Source organism: Sminthopsis crassicaudata, chromosome 1 (genome assembly GCF_048593235.1).
Source record: "Sminthopsis crassicaudata isolate SCR6 chromosome 1, ASM4859323v1, whole genome shotgun sequence".
Taxonomy (NCBI): domain Eukaryota; kingdom Metazoa; phylum Chordata; class Mammalia; order Dasyuromorphia; family Dasyuridae; genus Sminthopsis; species Sminthopsis crassicaudata.
In genome coordinates this window covers 649,058,718-649,079,359 of record NC_133617.1, presented here as the reverse complement: position 1 = coordinate 649,079,359, position 20,642 = coordinate 649,058,718, and the positions used below count along the sequence as shown (strand labels likewise).

At 31.3% G+C, this 20,642-nt stretch overlaps 1 protein-coding gene across 12 annotated transcripts in view; it reads right to left on the bottom strand.

The window, feature by feature from the left end:
• Positions 1–20,642, bottom strand: part of CNTLN (centlein) — a 427,436-nt gene that overhangs the window by 81,413 nt on the left and 325,381 nt on the right. For 9 of the 12 annotated variants that reach the window (XM_074282960.1, XM_074282961.1, XM_074282954.1 and 6 more), the window contains 4 exons: positions 11,288–11,385; positions 10,323–10,449; positions 8,954–9,091; positions 8,189–8,374 (listed from right to left, as the gene is read on the bottom strand). In XM_074282960.1, the coding sequence (XP_074139061.1) occupies positions 8,189–8,374; positions 8,954–9,091; positions 10,323–10,449; positions 11,288–11,385 (549 nt within the window). Of the gene's footprint in view, positions 1–8,188; positions 8,375–8,953; positions 9,092–10,322; positions 10,450–11,287; positions 11,386–20,642 lie in introns of those variants that run through there. The other 3 variants (XM_074282958.1, XR_012484846.1, XM_074282964.1) reach the window with 3 other exon arrangements.

The window sequence follows — 20,642 nt, the reverse complement described above, 5'->3', positions numbered from 1 at the left end:
AAATATATAGAGCATTTGGGGATTTGTCTATCAAAACACACAAAATATTTGTATAAATTCAACTATGTAGCACTCATTTTAAAAAGCAATTTTAAAATAGCTGGAGGAATAGTAACTGCTCATGGGTAAGCCATGCAACAATCAAAAAAAATGACATGACTGCCAAAGTTATACTATTAATGCTATACCAAGTAAGTTATAAAAGAGATGCCTTACATGTTAGCTAAAGTAATAATAAAATTCATTTGGAAAAAATAAAATATACAATTATAAGATGTCAGGTTGAAAAAGAAATGGCAATTCCTAACCCCAAAATGTGTTATAATGTGGCAAGCTTCAAAACTATCTAATAATGATTAAAAACAGAAAGGTAAATTAATTAAACAGACTAGGCAAAAGAGAATCAGAAACAATGGAACTCAATAACCTACTCTTCAATAGAATGTAAAATATAAATTAATTAGGAAAAAACTCACAATTTGGTAAAAACCGATAAGAAAACAGATAAGTGGTCTGGCACAAATTAAGTTTATTCTATTATCTTATAATTATATTCCAAAATATATTCTGAAAACATAGGCAGCCTTAATATTAAAGATTAGAATGCAAAACAAAATTGAAAGAGAAGCTTATCATATACATTTCACTACAGATGGGATATATTTTTCTTAACTAAACAAGAGATTACAAAAGATAAAGTGACAAATTTGATTACACTAAACTGAAATACTTCTGCATAGGCAAAATTAATTTACCTAAAAAGTTAAGTAGGGGAAAAAATCTTTGTATCAAATATTTCTGATCAGAGGGCAGTATTCAAGATGTATAAACAATTAACATATATGTATAAGTGTATATTTGTAAGTATACATATATAACTCAAACACATTCCTCAACACAGAAAATATTCAAAGGATATGAATAAAGTTGTCAAAAGAATAATTGTAAAGTATTAACAATATGAAAAAATGCTTCAAATTACTTAATTACTTATAAGAATCCATCAAACAATCCTGAATTTGTACCCATGACCTGAAAATTGGCAAATATGACAAAATATGGAAATAGTCTATTTTGTATTTTTTAATTAGTAGCCAATAATTTTGATGATTATAGCTTTATAATATATTTTGGAATATGGAAGTGCTATTTCCCCTTTATTCCTATGTTTTTATCATTATTTCAGTAGTTGAAAAGAGTTATTGCCTAAAGGCAACTTTATAGACAGATCCTACTGATGCAGAAAGAATTCAGATTATTGTTTCTCCAAATACATTTTGAAATTATTTCTCTTACATTGTAAAATATCCATTTGATAGGTTTAATAACAATAAACTAAATTGGAAGATTAACCTTAGTAATATTGTCATATCTTATCAGGTCTTATCCCAGATAATTGTATTGCTCCCTTAATGGCCTTTAATAAAATTCTAGCCACAAGCATTGGGTAAGGAATAAGACTTTGTTCTGGTTGTGCTGGGAGGTTCACCCACTCTATCACACTGTCTCCTTGATGAAGGACTGCTGTGGGTGCCTCTTTTGTAACAAAAACTGATATTTCCAAGGGGTTTTTGAGTGACTCTTTTAACCACATTGGATAGAGCGAGTTCAACTTCTCTCAAAGCCTTTTGAGCTTCTTTTGTAAGCTGGTGTGGTGAATTTAAAGCACTGTCTCCCCTTAAAATGTCATATAATGGTTGGAATTGACAGACAGTCAAGCCTAGCACAGGACGCATCCATTGGATATCTCCTATCAATTTCTGGAAGTCATTTAAGGTGTTTAGCTTCTCTGTTCTTAAGGAGAGTTTCTGTACTGTAAGCACCTTAGGATATACTTCATATCCTAAATGTTGAAAAGGAGAATGTCTTTGAATTTTTTCTGGAGCTATGTGCAATTTGTAATTCCTTAGTGTTGCTACGGTTTTTTGTAGACATGCTTCTAACATTTGTCCCTCAGGTGCACATCCCAATATATCATCCATGTAATGTAATAACATTACTTTTGGAAATTACTTACTGGAGTAAGAGCAGCAGCCACATATATTTGACACATAGTAGGGCTTTTTTTCATTTCCTGTGGCAAAACTGTCCATTCATATCTTTTATAAGGCTCAGCTAGGTTAACACTAGGCACTGAGAAGGCAAATCTTTTCATATCCTCATCTAGAGGGATTGAATAGAAACAATCCTTAATGTCTATAACCACAACTGAGAAGGAGATGGAAATCCAGGTTGAAGAGTTCCCATAGTTTCCATCTGTTCATTTACCTTTCTTAGATCAGTTAACATCCTCCATTTTCCAGATTTCTTTTTTACAACAAATATTGGGGAATTCCAAGGACTTAGAGAAGGTTGTAAGTGTCCTTGGTCAAGTTGCTCCTGTACTATGTCTAATAGGCCTGAATTGTATCACTACCTAAGGGCCACTGTTCTATCCATACTGGTGTATTAGTTTTCCATTGGATAAGAACAGGTGAAACTAGTGGCAGGCCTTCAACAGCAGCCCTGCCTAAAAAACTGAAGTACTCATTTTAACCTTAATTGTTATAAAATGTCTCTTCCCCACAGAATGATGGGGATTTTTTCAACTATAAAAGGAGTAAAAACTCCTGTTTCACCTTCAAATATCCATCTTAAAGGGGTAGCACTAGCTTCTCCCATGGCTACTGCCATATGGTGGCCTGGGGAGAGGCTTTGCCCTATGCTTTCTATTTAAGGACTATGCTTTTAAATTAGTGGGTGAAAACCCAGCACACCCACTTGCCATTGTAATTGAGACAATGTTACTGGACATGACTTTGCTTATGTGCACCTTTATCCGTAAAACTAGAATTGATCTAGAATTGTAAAAAGTGCAATAGAGAATTGTGAGGAACTAGAATTGGTCTAGAATTGTGATAAATATAACTAGAATTGTGGCACCCTACCTCACTGATATTTAATTGTTAACTAGAATTGTGATGTCAACCTTGTTGACTTCCCACCTCAGTGTTGACATCCTACCTCATTGGCATCCAACCTCTTTGGCTTATTACCTCGTTGAGTATGACTTTAATGAATGGGTTGAACACTTGGCCACTGTTGAGCCTAGTTCTCATTGTCATACTTCTGTTTACTGATCTATTGCTTTGTACCTCCTTGGGCATAACACTCTGTCATCTCATGGATCAAGTGAACTATAGCTGGTGCTAAAAGTTTAGCTTGAGGAGATGAGTGGTTCCACAAAACAAGAAAAGGGAATTGTAAGGATCCTTTAAATAGGCAGCCACAGCCCAACAGGAGATAAGTGGCCCAGAAGTATTCTCTGTGGATATAGGACTGCCCTGTGGGTGGGAACCTGGCCAAATTGAGATAGCTTCGTAATGGGTGACGGCTCTCTCGCTGGTTGGCAGTGTGTGTGACCTCACAGGCCCTTTATAAAAAGCCCACTGCAGGCATCAAGTTGCTCTCTTTAACCTGGCTCCCTAGCCTAGGGTAGCTGAGCCAAGCTGATGGATAGCCAAGAGAGGTAAGGAGTTTGATAGTGAACATGTGGATCTTCAAATTAGGTGTTCACTAAGGAGTTAACAAGTCAGAGCATTATGTCAGGGCATTATGTGAGTAGGTATAATAAAGGCTTTTATGATTACATGTAGCTGTTCTTGAGCGTGCTATCGGTTATTAAACTACTATTCAAGAAATCGTGGCCAGAGACCTTTGAAGGCCTCAGAGGAGGCGAGCGGGGTAGAGTTGACACTGCAAAGGTCAGTGGTCAAAGGTACTCTGTTGGACCTAGGACAGACTGGTAATAGTAACTGGTAGGAGGGCATGTTACAATAAAAAATTGAGAAAGATCAGTCTTCCAAATTAACTTTTATGAGAAAAATATCATCTTAATACCTAAATTGGAGAAGTATAAAAAAACTGCAGGTCAATATTATACACAAACATTGATTCAAAAATTTTAAATAAAATCTTAACAAAATAATATAACAATTTATCATAGATATCATTCCCTATGATTATAACAGACTTATACCAAGGATATTGTTAAATATTAGAAAAACAATTAACATAATGATATTGTAGCATATATAAAAGGATGAATAAGGAGTTGTGGAACCAGAACTGAAAGCACATTAAAAGAGGGCTACTTGCACAGCTATCAAGTTTTTTTTTTTCCCTTTGTTGCTACTGGGGGAAAGAACTCTGAGTTGTTCATTGGATCATATTGGGGCTAAGGAGTTGCTCTTTCCCCCACCCAGCTGAATATCATGATCTTGACAAAGCCACTTCTTTCTTTTGTATTTGTTATTTTTTGATCTTAGGTAAATGAATATTCTGAGATGGATATATCCAGTGAGCACTATTTTACAAGTTCCAAAGGGCCACAGTCCCATTAGCAGTAGAAGTCAATTGAAGAGTCCACTGGAGCTAGTAATATGCATGGGAGTTGAGGAAATAGTCCAGGAAAGAATGCTACAATATGAAAAATTATAGTTAAACAAGCAAATGCTAAGTAAAGTTTTAAACAACACACATTTATACTAAAACCACTGTAAAGTATGGTTCTAGAAAGATCATTTTTTTAACATACTAGAAAATATCTCCCCAAAAAACTATGTGCCTATCTTTATGCTTTTTATGTGCAGTGGAGAAATATTAGAAGCTTTATCTGCAAATATAGGAGGTAAGCAATGAAGCCACGTTTCCCTATTTCAAAAAGTTGGAGAATTGTTCAAAGTAATGAGACAAGAGGAAGACATTAAAAGCATAAAGATAGGCAGAGAAGACAAAATTATTCCTACTTGTTATGATGACATAGCATTTACTTAGAAAATCCTAGGGAATCAGCAAAGAGTATCATGGATTCAATAGCTCTTTAGAGTGTTAGACTACAAAATAAATCCATAAAAATCATAATCATTTCTTTATAGTAATACTAAGATTCTGGAGGTAATAATAGAAAGCAAAATCCCATTCAAAATAATTAGAAGATACATAAAATATCTGGGAGTCAATCTATTAAACCTTACTCAAGACCTAGCTATAGATATAGATATATAATTAGAAGTAAAGAACAATTTAAATGGCTTGAAATGTATAATCAGTGCTCATTGGTGGACTATTCCAACATAATAAAAATGACAATATTACTAAGGTTAATCTTCCAATTTAGTGAATAACAATAAACCTATCAAATGGATACTTTACAATGTAAGAGAAATAATTTCAAAATGTATTTGGAGAAACAATAATCTGAATTCTTTCTGCATCAATAGGATCTGTCTATAAAGTTGCCTTTCGGCAATAAATCTCCTTAACTACTGAAATAATGATAAAAAAACATAGGAATAAAAGGGAAATAGCACTTCCATATATCAAAATATATTATAAAGCCATAATCATCAAAATTATTGGCTACTAATTAAAAAATACAAAATAGACCAATGAAATGGACTAAATAAGTCCATTTAAAAAAAAACAAATAAGTGAACTCAATATTAAGCAGAAATAAACAAATCTGAAAACATAAATTATGCAGGAAAGAATTTTTATAAAAACTGTTAGAAAAATGGATGTGACAATCAATATTAAAGATAAGATTACATAGTAAAACATTAGAAAATAAATTAATTATATACCTCACAATTGGGGTTGAATTCTTACTCAAACAATGGAAAGAGACAACTAAGATAAAATATATAGTTTTGATTAAATGAAATTGAAAAGCTTTTGCATGAATAAGACTAATTCAACTATGATAAGAAAATAGTATAAAGTAATTGTGAGCTCATTAGCTCCCCTTAATTTATTTACCATTTTTATCCTGAAGTCTCAAATCTATCTATCTAGCTCCAAACTTTCTACTGATCTCTTATCTTACCTAACTGCCTTTCAGACAGCTGTAAATGAATATTCAAGAGACATCTTAAACTCAAAATATCCAAAATAGAATTTCTCCTCTAAATTCTCTACATTTTCTACCTCCCCTATATCTGTAGAGGGCAACACCTAGTCCCATAGGCTTGAAAATTAGGTATTATTTTCATCTCTCAGTATTTCTCATCACCTATTCCCAAGTCACTTATCATCTACTGTCAATGTCTGTTGATTTTATCATTGCAGGGTCTCCTGAATATATTCCCCCACACTGTTTTCCTCTGATACTTCCACACAACTCTGGTCCAGGCTCTTTTTACCTCATGCCTGGACTATTACAATACACTGCTGGTAGGTCTACCTGTCTCTCCCCACTCTATTATCTGTTGGGCCATGAATGTAATTTTCTTAAAAGCTCAAGGTAACTGGTTAGAAAATGAATGAAGGGCAATAATATGGTTTAAGAGTTAGTAGGCAGAGGAGAGCTAGACTGTGGAGATTTTCACATTTTTATTCCAGAGGAAATAAGCATTAAGGATTTTTGTATCATCACCCTTCATAGATTTTAAACTTCTAGAGGGCAGGATCCTATCTAATTTATCTGTAATCTTTGCTGAATGCATGAGCTTTATATTAGAATTGGCTCTATATGGATTATAAAGTGTTCTCTTTTATAAAGACTGCCTAAAAGTTTATGAAATTAATTACTCAAACTCAATTCAGTTATCATCTTCTCCGTTAAACTTTCTTTGTATTTGAAATCTAATGTTAAACTTTGCTCTATTTAGATATTGCTCTACAGCATTTGGTCGAGATCTTTCCTTTTCCTCTGTCACATTATACTTTGTATTATAATTATCAGTGAACATTTCATATCCCTCTTCCCCAATAGAATAAAAACCTCTTGAGGGGAGAGGTCATATTAATTTATATATTGGTATCAATTGCACGAAGCATCATGCTTTTTATATGCTTGAACCTGATAGATATTTATTGACCTAAACCAAAAAAACCCACCATTCTATTCATGGTAGTTAATTTTACTTATGAAGATTTCCATCAACTTTTAATGGAAAAATATTTTTATCAAGGCAGTTTACAACTAGTAAAGGCTTAAAATATTTCAATTAAATCCCTAATATTTGTCTTTTAAAAAGAAAAGTGGATAGTATGAAAAAATAATGGTATGAAAAACTTCTTTTTCCACTATAGGCATAATGCTTTTAAGCCTATTTTTAAAAGTCTTAAGGGGACTTAGTGCATCATTTCATATTCCAAATTGAAGGAAAGCATATTTACTAAGTAAAAGTAATGCATAACTTTGGTATGAAAAGTTATCAGGCTATATCTTTGCTATTTGGTGTTCTTTCCACACATATAAACTTCTAAAAATAAAGTTAATATATGAGTGGAGACAAAAGACATTTCTTGAGTCTTTCACAGGTCAAGAGGTTAGTTTAAAAGTAATACAGGGATGGTGGGGCTGTGTCAATTTTGTGTCACATATAAGTTAGTTGTATCAATTATAGTACTCCATTTCTTCAAGTTAAAGTATTTTACAAATACCTAAGGGATGACAATTTATCTAGAAAAGAATTAATTTCTGCTCCAATAAATTTATTATTTTATTAAGGCTTTCCTTCCCATTTAAAAGATGTATTTTATAGTTATATGGATAATCTTTATGTTAAAGACAATAATTCTTTGGAATTTATGAGACACAAAAGAACATAAATAACTAGAGTCCAGTTACCCCTAACAAAGCTGTGAGGTTGGCAGTTGGCACACCTAAAATTCTCTTTTTCTTTCTCTACCCTCTCACTCCTTTAAGAAAACAATGTTCTCAGACTTTTCTCCAGGCTTCACTATCTTTAGGAAGGGTCCTAGTGCCCTCATGCTGACTACTATGGCATTTCAATCAGTTTTTTTCTTCCCAGGTTGTATCCCATAATTCAAAATTATATCTCCCTCCTCTCCCATGACCCAACTTCAATTCCTTGTTTCCTCATCTCAAAAATCACAAAGGAAATCAATCTGACAAATTAAATTCACACAAAGGTATAAATGAAAACATTTTTCTGTGCTAGTTTTTTCAGTGCTATTTTCATTTTTAGAAGAGGGTAATTAGGAAAGGCAATGGTTTACACCCAAAGGAATGAATGAATCTTGAATGGAAGAATTACCAGTATCCCGTGAGGTAAGTGGCAAAATGTGGAGGCATTCCAAAGGGACTGTCTTCATAGCACTACTACCTATTCTACCTATAAGATCCTCTCTGAAAAGAAATACCTAAATTAAGAAAGCAAGAAAGAAGGAGAGCCCAAACCTTCAAAAATGTGATGAATTCTTCTTCTCGGTCATTGGCTCGCATTAGTTTTATTTGCACTGTTTCAAAAGCCCGTTCACTTTGCAAAGCTAATCCATGAAGCTGCTGGGAAGCAGTTGCTTCAAGCTCTGTCATAGCAGATTTTGTCTCACTCATTTTATTTAGTAGGTGAGTAAGCTTGTGATCCTGTAAAAATATCAATAAATATTTACTATGATGCCTGGTAATTACAGTCTGACAAATTTTATTAAATACATTTAGCAGAATTTATGAAAAACAAAATAAGCAAAGTTGTATTTATGATATATTTGTTTTCCTCTGTTTTAAAATAAAACTTCTGACTTGTTAGTTTTTTTATTCATTCTAAAATATAGTTTCCCTTACATGTTGTTATACGTTTGCTTCCAAGTAAAAGAAAAAATATTTCAAATCAAAATCTCAGGTGTATTAAAAATATGCAATATGTTTACAATTTCAGGGCAAATGATGAATTTTCTATACTCATGTCATGATTTTCCCTCAAAAATAATTTAAGGTTTTTGTTGTAGGACAAATACAAATATCTATCCTTTCTTATACAGCACTCCCTTTAGGGGAAAACAAAATATACCAAAAGAATGCTTATTTTCTAAGCCATAAAGAAATTTTTTAAAAGCCTAATAATAGTAATTACCTCTTTCAGATATAAAAAGATGAAAAAGTTAAAAAGGAAGACATTGCATTACTACTGCTCCAAAAACAAGAATATTCTACAAACTTAAATACCTTTTTTTCCAGCTCATCTTTAGCTTTTATGTACATCTGTTCATAATGAGACTTCTCTTTTGTAACTACATTAAGCATTTGCTTCAGTGAATCAATTGCTGTTTTCTTGTTACTACAATCTTCAGTCAATCCTTTTACCTGAAGTAAAACACAAGGGGTTGTGGTGGGAATATTTGGTAAAAACCAATTTGTAGTAGAACCAAACTAAAGAAATGATTTGAATTTTCTTTCTTCAAAAATGATATCTAAATTCAAATACTAATAGAACTTGTTAACATTTATATGGTGAAATAGTAGAAGTAATTCTAAAATTAATCTTCCACATAAGTTTATGGAGAATGTAAATATGGTACCAAAAATATATTAATAAAACTATTAATTTTATTTGTTGGATTATTCAGTCTTTTCCTTACAAACATCAATATAAATACCATACATCAAAATGCAATATACTATAATTGCTATTAGTTTTAGTTTGTTTAGAAAAGTAAAAATTTCTAAATCTAAGATATTTAATGACAAATACTAAAAACAACTATAGGAAATATATTGTATTGAAAATGAATTTGTCCTGCTTTCTTGGACTTTATTCCTTTTTTTCCTTCTGAACTGAAAAATAACATAAAGATATCTTAGCTCTGGCATGGAGATGAAAGAGGCATTAGTTCTGGAGCTGAGGACGCTTAAGAATTGCCATAGTGCAAACCAGTTTATCAATTGTTCAGTCCCTTCCTTCTAAGGGAATTGTAGTTTCTCTAAGTTGACAGAATACTTACTTCTATGTTGGGGATGAAATGTTATATAAGTCTAGAAAGAAGCATTCCCTGCTCTCATTCTCACAAAGTCATTAAATCAAGTGTCACAGCAGCAGATATGCTGGTTAACTGACTGGTAGCTTTCACGATTTGGTACTAATTTTAAAATATATTCATAGTCTTATATTATATTGTAGCATTAAATGTAACAAAATACTGAATAAAAAGTCTGGATCAAAATTTATTAAAGATAAGCTCAATTATATGTCCAAAGACTATGTTTAAGATGAATAGAAGTGACTGTCCTTTCTTAATCTGCCTAACACAGAATCAATTTAGGGATAATAGAAAACTTTTTTGTTCTTTTCAAAATTTAATGATGAGACACCAGGTAGATTCTTACTAATCTACATATTAAAGTTCTAAATCTGGCTATTTATCAGTTTGGAGAGCAAATTATGGTGTCCTATATGCTAAGTTCTATCCTAAAATGAATGTTTATATAAATCCACTAGGAGTACCGAAATAATTAGTGTGATATGAAATATAAAGTTAGATTATTTCTGTTAACAAAAATTATTTTTACAATTCTGAAACCAAAAAAATAATGGTACCTTTTTCTCAAGATTTCCTAACAAATCAGTAAAGTTGTCATTATTTTCCAAGTTAACTTTCTGTCGCTGCTTAAAGTGCTCTATCAAATGTCTCTTCATGACTAAATCCCTCTCCATTCGAGACACTCTTGGAAAAAAAAAAAAAGGAAAACATCGCATTTATACTAATGGGATATATTTTTTAAGTGAGCGTATATTTCATAATACAGAAATTCTGCCCAAACATTATTTGATCAGGTTGTAGAGTAGATTACATGTTTTCATATATATACTATTAACCAGTAAATTGTTTTATGTCTATTGATATGCTTTTGAATCATATACCTTAAGCTTATTTTGAAACTATAGTTATATTATGACTGCTACAGTTAGTATGCCAGAAAAACATGTTACAACTTTTAAATTCTATACAAAATTGTAAATGTAATTGTCACAATCATTGAATATTTACTAGATTTAGGTTATATTATCATAAGATGATAAGAGGTAATGAGTATTAATCAAAATAAGCACAATACTAGAATATATGCTTTCCTTCAAATATAAAGAAAAATTTATCAACCTAACAAACATAAACTTGGGTATTTTATCAGTTTAAATACTTTAAAAATGGAAAAATATAATATTCCATAAAAGAATTACAGTAATACTAATATTCCTGTATTATTGAAGAAGTTACTTAGACATGATTCAAGGGGGGAAAAAATGATTCACCATAGAGTCTAAAACCTTTAAGATTCTCACTGTAATTCAGAAATTGTAGCTAGCTAGTTTATAGTCACTTTATAGGAAACTAAGCTTAGATTCTGAATAAGCACTATTTCTTATATAATCTCAACAATTTCTCTTTGGTAAATAGATTTCATTAACAATACTATTTCTAGACTTGAAATGATTAACAATTATATTAATAAACTACCACTGGGTGGCACCAAATACAATGGATAGATACACCAAGAACATACTTTCCTTGAAATTCCTGTATCTGTTCTTCCTTTTCCTTTACTTCACATTTTAGAATCTTTATATCTGATAACAGTTTAGTCATTTCATTTGTTGTATTCTGGGTTAAAAATACATATAAAATAAAAACTATATTTACTATTTAACAGTTGGTGATATTTCAAGTAAAAATAGCAAAAACTTCAAAAATTACAAAGCAGCACTTATATAGCAGAGATAACCATTAGTACAAAAATAGTACAAAAAAGTAACTAAGGTGCATCAAATGCAGGATTAATGAAAATAAATGTGATATATTATAATACCATAATAGATTTCAAATTATGCTTTTTAAATTAATAATACAACTAAAATGTTAAAAATACTATAAAAATAATAAAGGGATAACCATTAATCTAAGGATAAAATGCTCTCGAGTCATTAAAATGGGAAGAGATAAAGCAAAATTCATATCTTTGTGATATGCATAACTCAAAACAATAGGCTTGATAGCATACTGGTAGTAATAACTTGACCTTGATATTGGAGTTAATGACTTTATGATTCTATTAATTTCTTTATCTGAAACATTATACTGAGAAAGATTAATAAGATTGGGAAGTAAAAAGTGAAATAATCTCACTACATGGTGATATTTCATTGCTTCATATGCAACATTATTTTTTTAAGTAGTACAGATTTCAAACTTTTAATATATGTGCACAATACATAAGAAGACAAGAGAAATGAATCAGGAGTTAGAACATATGACATAACTCTAAATGTAATAATTTTAAATAACTTTTCAGCCTCTGAATTTCAATTTTTATATTTACAATATGGGGTGAATATCTGTTTCCTATTTAGTTCATTGTAGAGGGCTGGAACTCTAAAGAAGTATACCTGAAACTAGGTTACTTACAATAAGGTGTTCACTCAGTGGAATTAAGGAGATGATGGTTCTCTAGTTCACATAGTACTTAGTATGGTGATGTAATGGTTCTCTAGTTTGCACATATTCAGTATACAATAATGATGTAATTGTACTAAGGTATTTAAGGGCTGAGGAGGACTGGAAATGAGATATTCTATTTTTTGACCAGCCTCGTGGTGGCTTCTCCACTAAGATCAAGGACTTGGGCTGATCCCAAGATCCTCCAGAAAGCTAGCCCAAACATTATAATTCATATATTTTATCTTGTCACATAGTGATCTAAATAAAAAAGTCCTAGGATATTAAGCACAATCAAAGAAATAAAATCAATAAACTAACAGATATTTATTAAGCACTTTTTTTTGCCAGGCATTATGTTAAGTGCTGGGGTTGCAAGTACAAAGAACAAAACAATTCATACTCTAATGGACTAATAATATATTTTAATAAAGTTCTAGGACTATTTGGAGGAGACATATTACTAAATATTCTTTATATGAATAATATATTTTATTTTGATTTTGAAAAGAAAACCATTCTGAAAATATCAATAACTTTTTCTTCTAAAACACAATGGAACTTCCATTTCTAACAAACTTACATTATTATAATTGTTTAAAAGCTAGGACAGTTTTATCTAAGGTTAAGAAAAATGAAAACAAGAAAACTCATAGTAAGGATCTAAGAGAATATCAATTGCAAGGCAATTTCAAATAGAAAGGTCTTTTTTTTTTTTTTAAGAGATTAAGGTGGCAAGATAGATAGACATACTTTTTTTGAAAGTTGTACCTTTTCATGAGAAATGTAGAAACTTCCAACTTGTTACCTTGATTGTTTTGTTCTGGTCAAATAACCATAACCAATAGTCATAAGTTTATTTTATTTTTGCATATGTGGATCACTTAAATTAAAAGACATTTTAACATGATTGCTGTAATGTCTCATTAATTCAGCATTGTTACGAGAATGGAATGTCTTTTTAAAAATGAATTTTTCAGTGAGAAAACAAAGTTTTAATATAACCCTTAAATTAAGTTTATCCCTACAAAGTATTCCACATTTTTCTATACTCTTAAATTAATAAAAAAAAAAAGCTATTTTTGAAACTTTATGCTTCTCATGATGAAGAGAATATAAATTTGTTGAAATACAGAGTGATTTGTGGTTTCACATACAAATCTCTTTTCTCTGTACTTTTAAAATGTGAACGTTTGTTAATGTTTGTTGTATTCAAAAGAAAAAAAGAATCATCATGTTTCATTATATATGTACCTTATTGATATATGGTAACAAGCAAGTTTTAAAGCAAAAAGAGTGACTTTTGAGAATTCAGAAAGTCAAATAATCACAACAAAAGAGTTTTACTAACAGGCCAAACCTTACAAAAATAAATACAGATTATAAATTCATAGAACTAGAGTTGCTAGAGATAATATTAGTCACCTATTTTATAGAGTAGGAAAGTAAGGTCCAGAGAAGTCCAGTGAGTTGACTAACTCACTTAATCAGGGGAGTGACATTGTTCTGGTTCTTTGACTCCAAATGTTAGGCCTCTTTCCACTTCTGTTTTAAGTGATTCATATGAATAATAGGTTCATTATGAAAAATTTAAAATGCATTGAATCTTTTTATGCTAAATGTATATACTTATTCTGAAAAAATGGGCTCATGAACCAAGGATAAATGGTAATTTAATAAACATGCATATAATAATAGCTAAATTGTGAAGCTGAATATTATTTAAAAGATAAAACAAGATGATTTAAAATGTTCAAATAATCCAAATATCTTTGTTTGGATCTTGCAATAAAACTATCTTTTTTTAATAATAGCTTTTTATTTTTCAAAATACATGCAAATATAATTTTCAAAATTCACCCTTGCAAAACCTTGAGTTCCATATTTTGCTCCTTCTCTCTCCTAGACCAATATAGGTTAAACATTTCAATTCTTCCAAATTTATTTCCACATTTATCATGCTGCACAAGAAAAAGCAGAAAAAAGGAGAAAAAAATACAAGCAAGCAAACAAGGCAAAAATACTATGCTGTGATCCATATTCAGTCTCCACAGTCCTTTTTCTGAATGCAAATGGCTCTCTCCATCACAAATCCATTGGAATGACCTCACTGATGAAAAGAGCCAAGTTTATTACAATTAATCACCACATAATCTTCTTGTTACTGTGTACAATATTCTTTTGGTTCTACTCACTTCACTTAGTATCAGTTCATGTAAGTTTCTCTAGTCCTACTGATCATTTCTTATAGAACAACAATAAAATTATCTTAAAATTCAACTACAATATTCACTTGTTTGGGGGAAAAGTAAGCATTTTTCATATCCAAGCAGAAATACTCTTCAATGCCTCATCAAAACATGGAAGAGAAGGGAAATCAACAAAAGAGTGGCCACTAGGTCCAGAATTTGTATGACCTTTAAACATATTATTAACATGATGGGAGGGGGGTAGAGTTGTACATCAGTGATAGATTTTGGGAATACAGTAGTATGAACATGTATATATATCGAAACATGGGAATTTGCAATAACACAAAATGTGTTTTATATTTCAAATTTTAAAAATTAAATAAAATTGAAATTAATGTTCTGGGTATGATTTAAATAAGAAAGTTGCACTGTGAAAATCTGGTTCATATCTTTTTCATTCCTTCCCCTATTCCACGTTGGAGATGACAATAAATATAACACTTCTAATTAAGGCAGAGCATCACTCAAAACAGGGGAAGAGGAAAGAAATTATATTTTCTCTTTACATATTCTGTCCTTTTAACTCTCATCTTTGCCAAGGCAAAGGACATAATTATAAATATGAACTAAAAAACAATATTTGCTCTGGATCCCCTGCTCTTCTTCTCCCTATTCTTACTTTCTCTCTCTGTGTGTCTGTTGTGTCTCTCTCTCTCTTTGTCTCTCTGTCTCTGTTTTTGTCTGTCTGTCCCTGTCTGTGTGTGTGTGTGTCTCTCCCCATCAATTCCCAATGATTCAACTATTACTTCCAAGGTTACTTCCAAATTACCCCCAGATCTGCATACCCAAGGTTATATACCCTGAGTTCCAAAACTGAATCTTCAACTACCTGCAATACATATTTTGGGGATTTCTCATAGGAAATCTCAAATTCAACTTATCCAAAACAAAATTCATTATCTTTTCCCTAAATCTACCTTTTTTTTTCTAATTTACCTTTTTTTGTCAAATTTACTAGCTAACTTCTCTAATTGATAAATGGTCAAATGATATGAACAGACAATTTTCAGATGATGAAATTAAAAATATTTCCATTCATATGAAAGAGTGTTCCAAATCACTACTGATCAGAGAAATGCAAATTAAGACAACTCTGAGATACCACTACACACCTGTCAGATTGGCTAAGATGACAGGAACAAATAATGATGAATGTTGGAGGGGATGTGGGAAAACTGGGACACTGATACACTGTTGGTGGAGTTGTGAAAGAATCCAACCATTCTGGAAAGCAATTTGGAACTATGCCCAAAAAGTTATCAAAAGGTGCATACCCTTTGATCCAGCCGTACTACTACTGGGCTTATATCCTAAGGAAATACTAAAGAAGGGAAAGGGACCTATTTGTGCCAAAATGTTTGTGGCAGCTCTTTTCATAGTGGCTAGAAACTGGAAAATGAATGGATGTCCATCAATTAGAGAATGGTTGGGTAAATTATGGTATATGAATGTTATGGAATATTATTGTTATAAGAAATGACCAGCAGGAGGAATACAGAGAGGCTTGGAGAGACTTACATGAACTGATGCTGAGTGAAACGAGCAGAACTAGATCATTATACACTTCAACAATGATACTGTATGAGGATGTATTCTGATGGAAGTGGATATCTTCAACATAGAGAAGAGCTAATCCAAATCCATTTGATCAATGATGGACAGAATCAGCTACATCCAGAAAAGGAACACTGGGAAATGAGTGTAAATTGTGAGCATTTTTTTTGTTTTTCTTCCCAGATTATTTTTACCTTCCGAATCCAACTCTTCCTTTGCAACAACAATAACAAAATTCGGTTCTGCACATATATATTGTACCTAGGAAATACTATAAGATATTTAACATGTATGGGAATGTCTGCCATCCAGGGGAGGGGGTGGAGGGAAGGAGGGGAAAAATTCAGAACAAAAGGGAGTACAAGGGATAATGTTGTAAAAAAAATACCTATGCATATGTACTGTCAAAAAATGTTATAATTATAAAATTAATTTTAAAAATTTACTAGCAAACTTCTAGTTACCTAGGTATACATCCTAATGTAGTGTTACTTTCTTTACTCTCTCTGTACAAATCCAATCTGTTGTGTAAGATTTATGTAATAAACATATCAATAGCAAATGTTATAAAGTGAAATCAACAAGCACCTATAACTATTTGTCATGAATCAGGCTAAGGGCTGGGGATACATAGTAAAGGAAAAAATACTTTCTGCCTTTGCAAAAAACTCACATTTTAATTGAGACTATTTAACAGGCCCAGCACAAAGGGTTAACTCTGACCCACAACAGTCTGAGTAAAAAATCATCTCCAATTTCTTAAATTAAAGATGTCCTAACTCTCTTAAATGAAACACCAATGGATAAGTCCATATCCTTCACAGGAACATATAAAATTCCTAACAAAGGCCCATCTCCCCATCAGGTTGATCACACTATTTTATAAGAACCAGCTTCTCCTCTCAAATTTTGCAGAAAAGTTTACATTTTGAGCCTTCATTGTCCTTAGTTGCCATATATTTACCTGGCAAAAAAAAAACATATATATATATGTAAAATGTAGTTACTTTTAATTATACCCTGATTCCATTTGTAGCTATTTATTTTCCTATCTAAAAAATAGTTAATTTCATTTTTGTGTGATGTCAGTGCTCACTGTGTCCATCACATTCCAGCTCTCTTCTTTCATAATATATAGGAATGAAGTGTCTGTATGATCTATGACCTCTAAGCGTCTTTTTATTGTCACTTTTCCTTACACCTAATTGGTATTAAAGTAATTGTGGATTAATTTATCTTTTTTAATTAATTTGGAGTTACTTATCAAATTCTAAATAGAATTTCTCCATATTATTATCCTTTACAATGGATCGCACTACCATGGTACTCATTTTGTTAATGTTATAAAGTATTGTAATGAGATGATCCAATCAAATATTCCAATAAATAATGTTTCTAATTGTCTTTGAAAACAGGATGAAACAAAGTTGACCAATTCTTTTATTTACTTCTCCAAGAAGAACCAATAAGCTATTTTTCCATTTAGGTATAAATATTTGATGTATTTTTATTTCATTTTTAGCAAGCACTTCAGTAGTTATATGATTCAGTTGCTCCAGTAGCATATTGATTCATTGATATGGTCTAGGAACTTAATATTTAGGGTACAACAACTAAACTGATATTTGTAGCAAGTCTTATAATAACTGATTCATAATATTCTCTCCTCTTTTTTCTACATCTGTAGCACTGCTATTTTAGAAGCATATAGACCCAGTACTGCCATTATTGGGTCTGTATACCAACAAAATCTTAAAGGAGGGAAAAGGATCCACATGTGCAAAAATTTTTGTAACAACTTTTTTTGTATTAGTAAAAAAAAATGGAAAAGGAGTTGGATGCTCATCAATTGGGGAATGGTTGAACAAGCTGTGGTTTATGAAGATAATGGGTTAATATTGTTCTATAAGAAATGATGAACAAGCTGATTTTAGAAAGGCCTGGAAAGATTTACATGAACTAATGCTGAGTGAAACAAACAGAATCAGAAATAAATTGTACAAAATAACAACAAGAATATGCAATGATAAATTATGAAAGGCTTGATTCTTCTCAATGGCTCAGTGATTCAAAGCAATTCCAATAGACTTTGGACAGAAAATGACATCTGCATCCAGAAAAAGAACTAAGGAGATGGAATATAAATCAACACCTGCTAATGTTTTTTTTTTCTATTTTTTATCTCTCCCATAGTTTTTCCCTTTTGCTCTCATTTTTCTCTCCCAACATGATTCATAATGTATATTAAAAATAAATAAACTTACCAGGAAAAAAGAGACAAAAAAAGGAGCTTACAATATTGAGAGCCACTTTTTGTTTGTTTTGCTGGTTGACCTGGCCCAAAGAAGTCATTAACCAGCACCCAGTCACATTAACTAATGTCATAAGGCCCTCCCAATCTTCCTTTAAATGGCAAAGGTTGAGGCACTACTTTCCTACTATATAATGAAGCAAACACAGTAAGAGCAATACTTTAAAATATTTTTTAGTAACAACCAAGAAATAGCATATAGAAAACTGGTCTTGCAGACAGGGGTTTCCTCTTGATTTTTTTTGGCCTCAGGACAATCTGAACTCATCCCATGTTGGGCTCTCTGTTTAACCTTAAAACAAGTCATCTAAACTCTCAAACTGCTACTGGTATGACTAGAAGGTATACAATTATTGATGATATATATTATTAAAAGTTTCCTTAGCAGAGATTTCCTATGTCAGTGAAATATAGTCGCAGATTTTTTAAAAATTACTTTTATAGGTAAATTATAGAATAGGTAAAATTTGACATGACAATAATTTTTATTTATTTATTTGTTTGTTAGGCAATTGGGGATAAGTAACTTGCCCAGGGTCACACAGATAGGAAGTGTTAAGTGTCTCAGAGCAGATTTGAATTCAGGTCCTCCTGACTTCAGAGCTGGTTCTCTATCCACTAGTTGCCCCTATTATTATTATATATTATTATTTTTCATGAAAAACTTTAGGGTTATATTAGAAGCCACTATATTAAATTCTTTTTTTATTCTGTTGTAATACAGATATATGGCAGTTTCCCTGTTTATAAAAGGAATGAATAATTATTTAATACTTGCCATACAATATAGTAAGTGATAATTTAACAAACTATGCTAATATTTCTAACCTTAAAATGTCATAAAATCATAAGCTAAATCAAATTTGAGAAGATAATGTGATTTAACAAAATCTTATATATAAGATAAATAAGATATATAAGTTATAAAACTTATAATCCATCTCCCAACTGCATACATTTTTATTAGCAGTCCTCTCCTCCCCTGTCAGCCTGGAATTTCCTCTTTCCTGAGGCTTACTTTCTGGTTCACCTGACCTCCTTCAAGTCCCAGACAAAATCAACCTCCAAAAAGTCTTTTCTGTCCCCCTTAATGTTCATACCTTCTTGCTAAAATTATTTCCAATATATCCTATTTATATCTTACTTACACATAGTTGTTTTCATGTTTTCTTTCCTAATTCGACTGTAAGCACCTTGAGAGCATGGAATTTTTTAATCCTTTCACTGTAGTTAAAAGTGTCTGATACATAACATAAGCTTAATAAATGCTCATTGTCTACTTGATTTATGGTAGACTTACTCAGAGTATCTCAATAATTTTACCTAAGGTATCTAAACCTTATCCTACATTTCAAAATAAGGTTATGAAACCTTATTCCTTAAAATTGTTAACATTTAAATTTGACTCAAAAAGTTTTTAAAAATCTGAATACATTTACAAAATCTGAAATGGGAAAAGTTCATGCATAAAGAATATTATCTTCTCTTTTGAAATCCCTTACTTATCTTAAATTTAACAGCATTAAAATTCTTCATTAAATGTACTTAGTTCCTACTGTATTTCTCACTTTAAAATATCATGGTAAGAACACACTCAATATTTTACACTCAAAATATTATCAGTCTTATCAATACTTCATTCCTTCGGAACAGTCATATGTACTCTATTTCTCAGCTCTTTATTCTGGTAACTTCCACAACTACCATCTTTCCACACTTTTCATGGAAGGAAATACTTCTGAAGAGATAAATTCAGAAAAAAATGTCCTCACAAATAGTGGTGTTACTAAGTTCGTGTAAGTATTTCCCAATTAAAAAAAAAAAAAAAAAGAAACCTACTTCTATATCTTACTACAATATAATACCCAGTATTTTAATTTTGATATTATAACTCTTGCTTTCAAGTTATTGAGATTTTCATCTATTCTGGTTAGTTATTGGTAAATATTATAGTCATCTATCTCTCCTTATCCTTATTCCCATATATCATCAAACAAATGTTTTTGTAATAGGAAGTTTTTAAGCTAAAACACCTGAATTTCTTCCATCTAAGCACCAATATGAAGGTATATATATAAACACTAAAACACTCAAATACATTATATCTTTTCATACCCATACATATACTCATAATAAATATGAATGTATATGTTGGGATGAGATACAAGGAATTCTGGAAATTTTTGTTTAAAAGCCTCTCCTTTTTGAAAGGGCTTCTATTGTACTAACAAAAAACAATTCTTTGTAAGTTGATCCATGCACTTTTCTAAAAGTAATTGTTTTAATTATCAATATCAGAGTACAGCAGG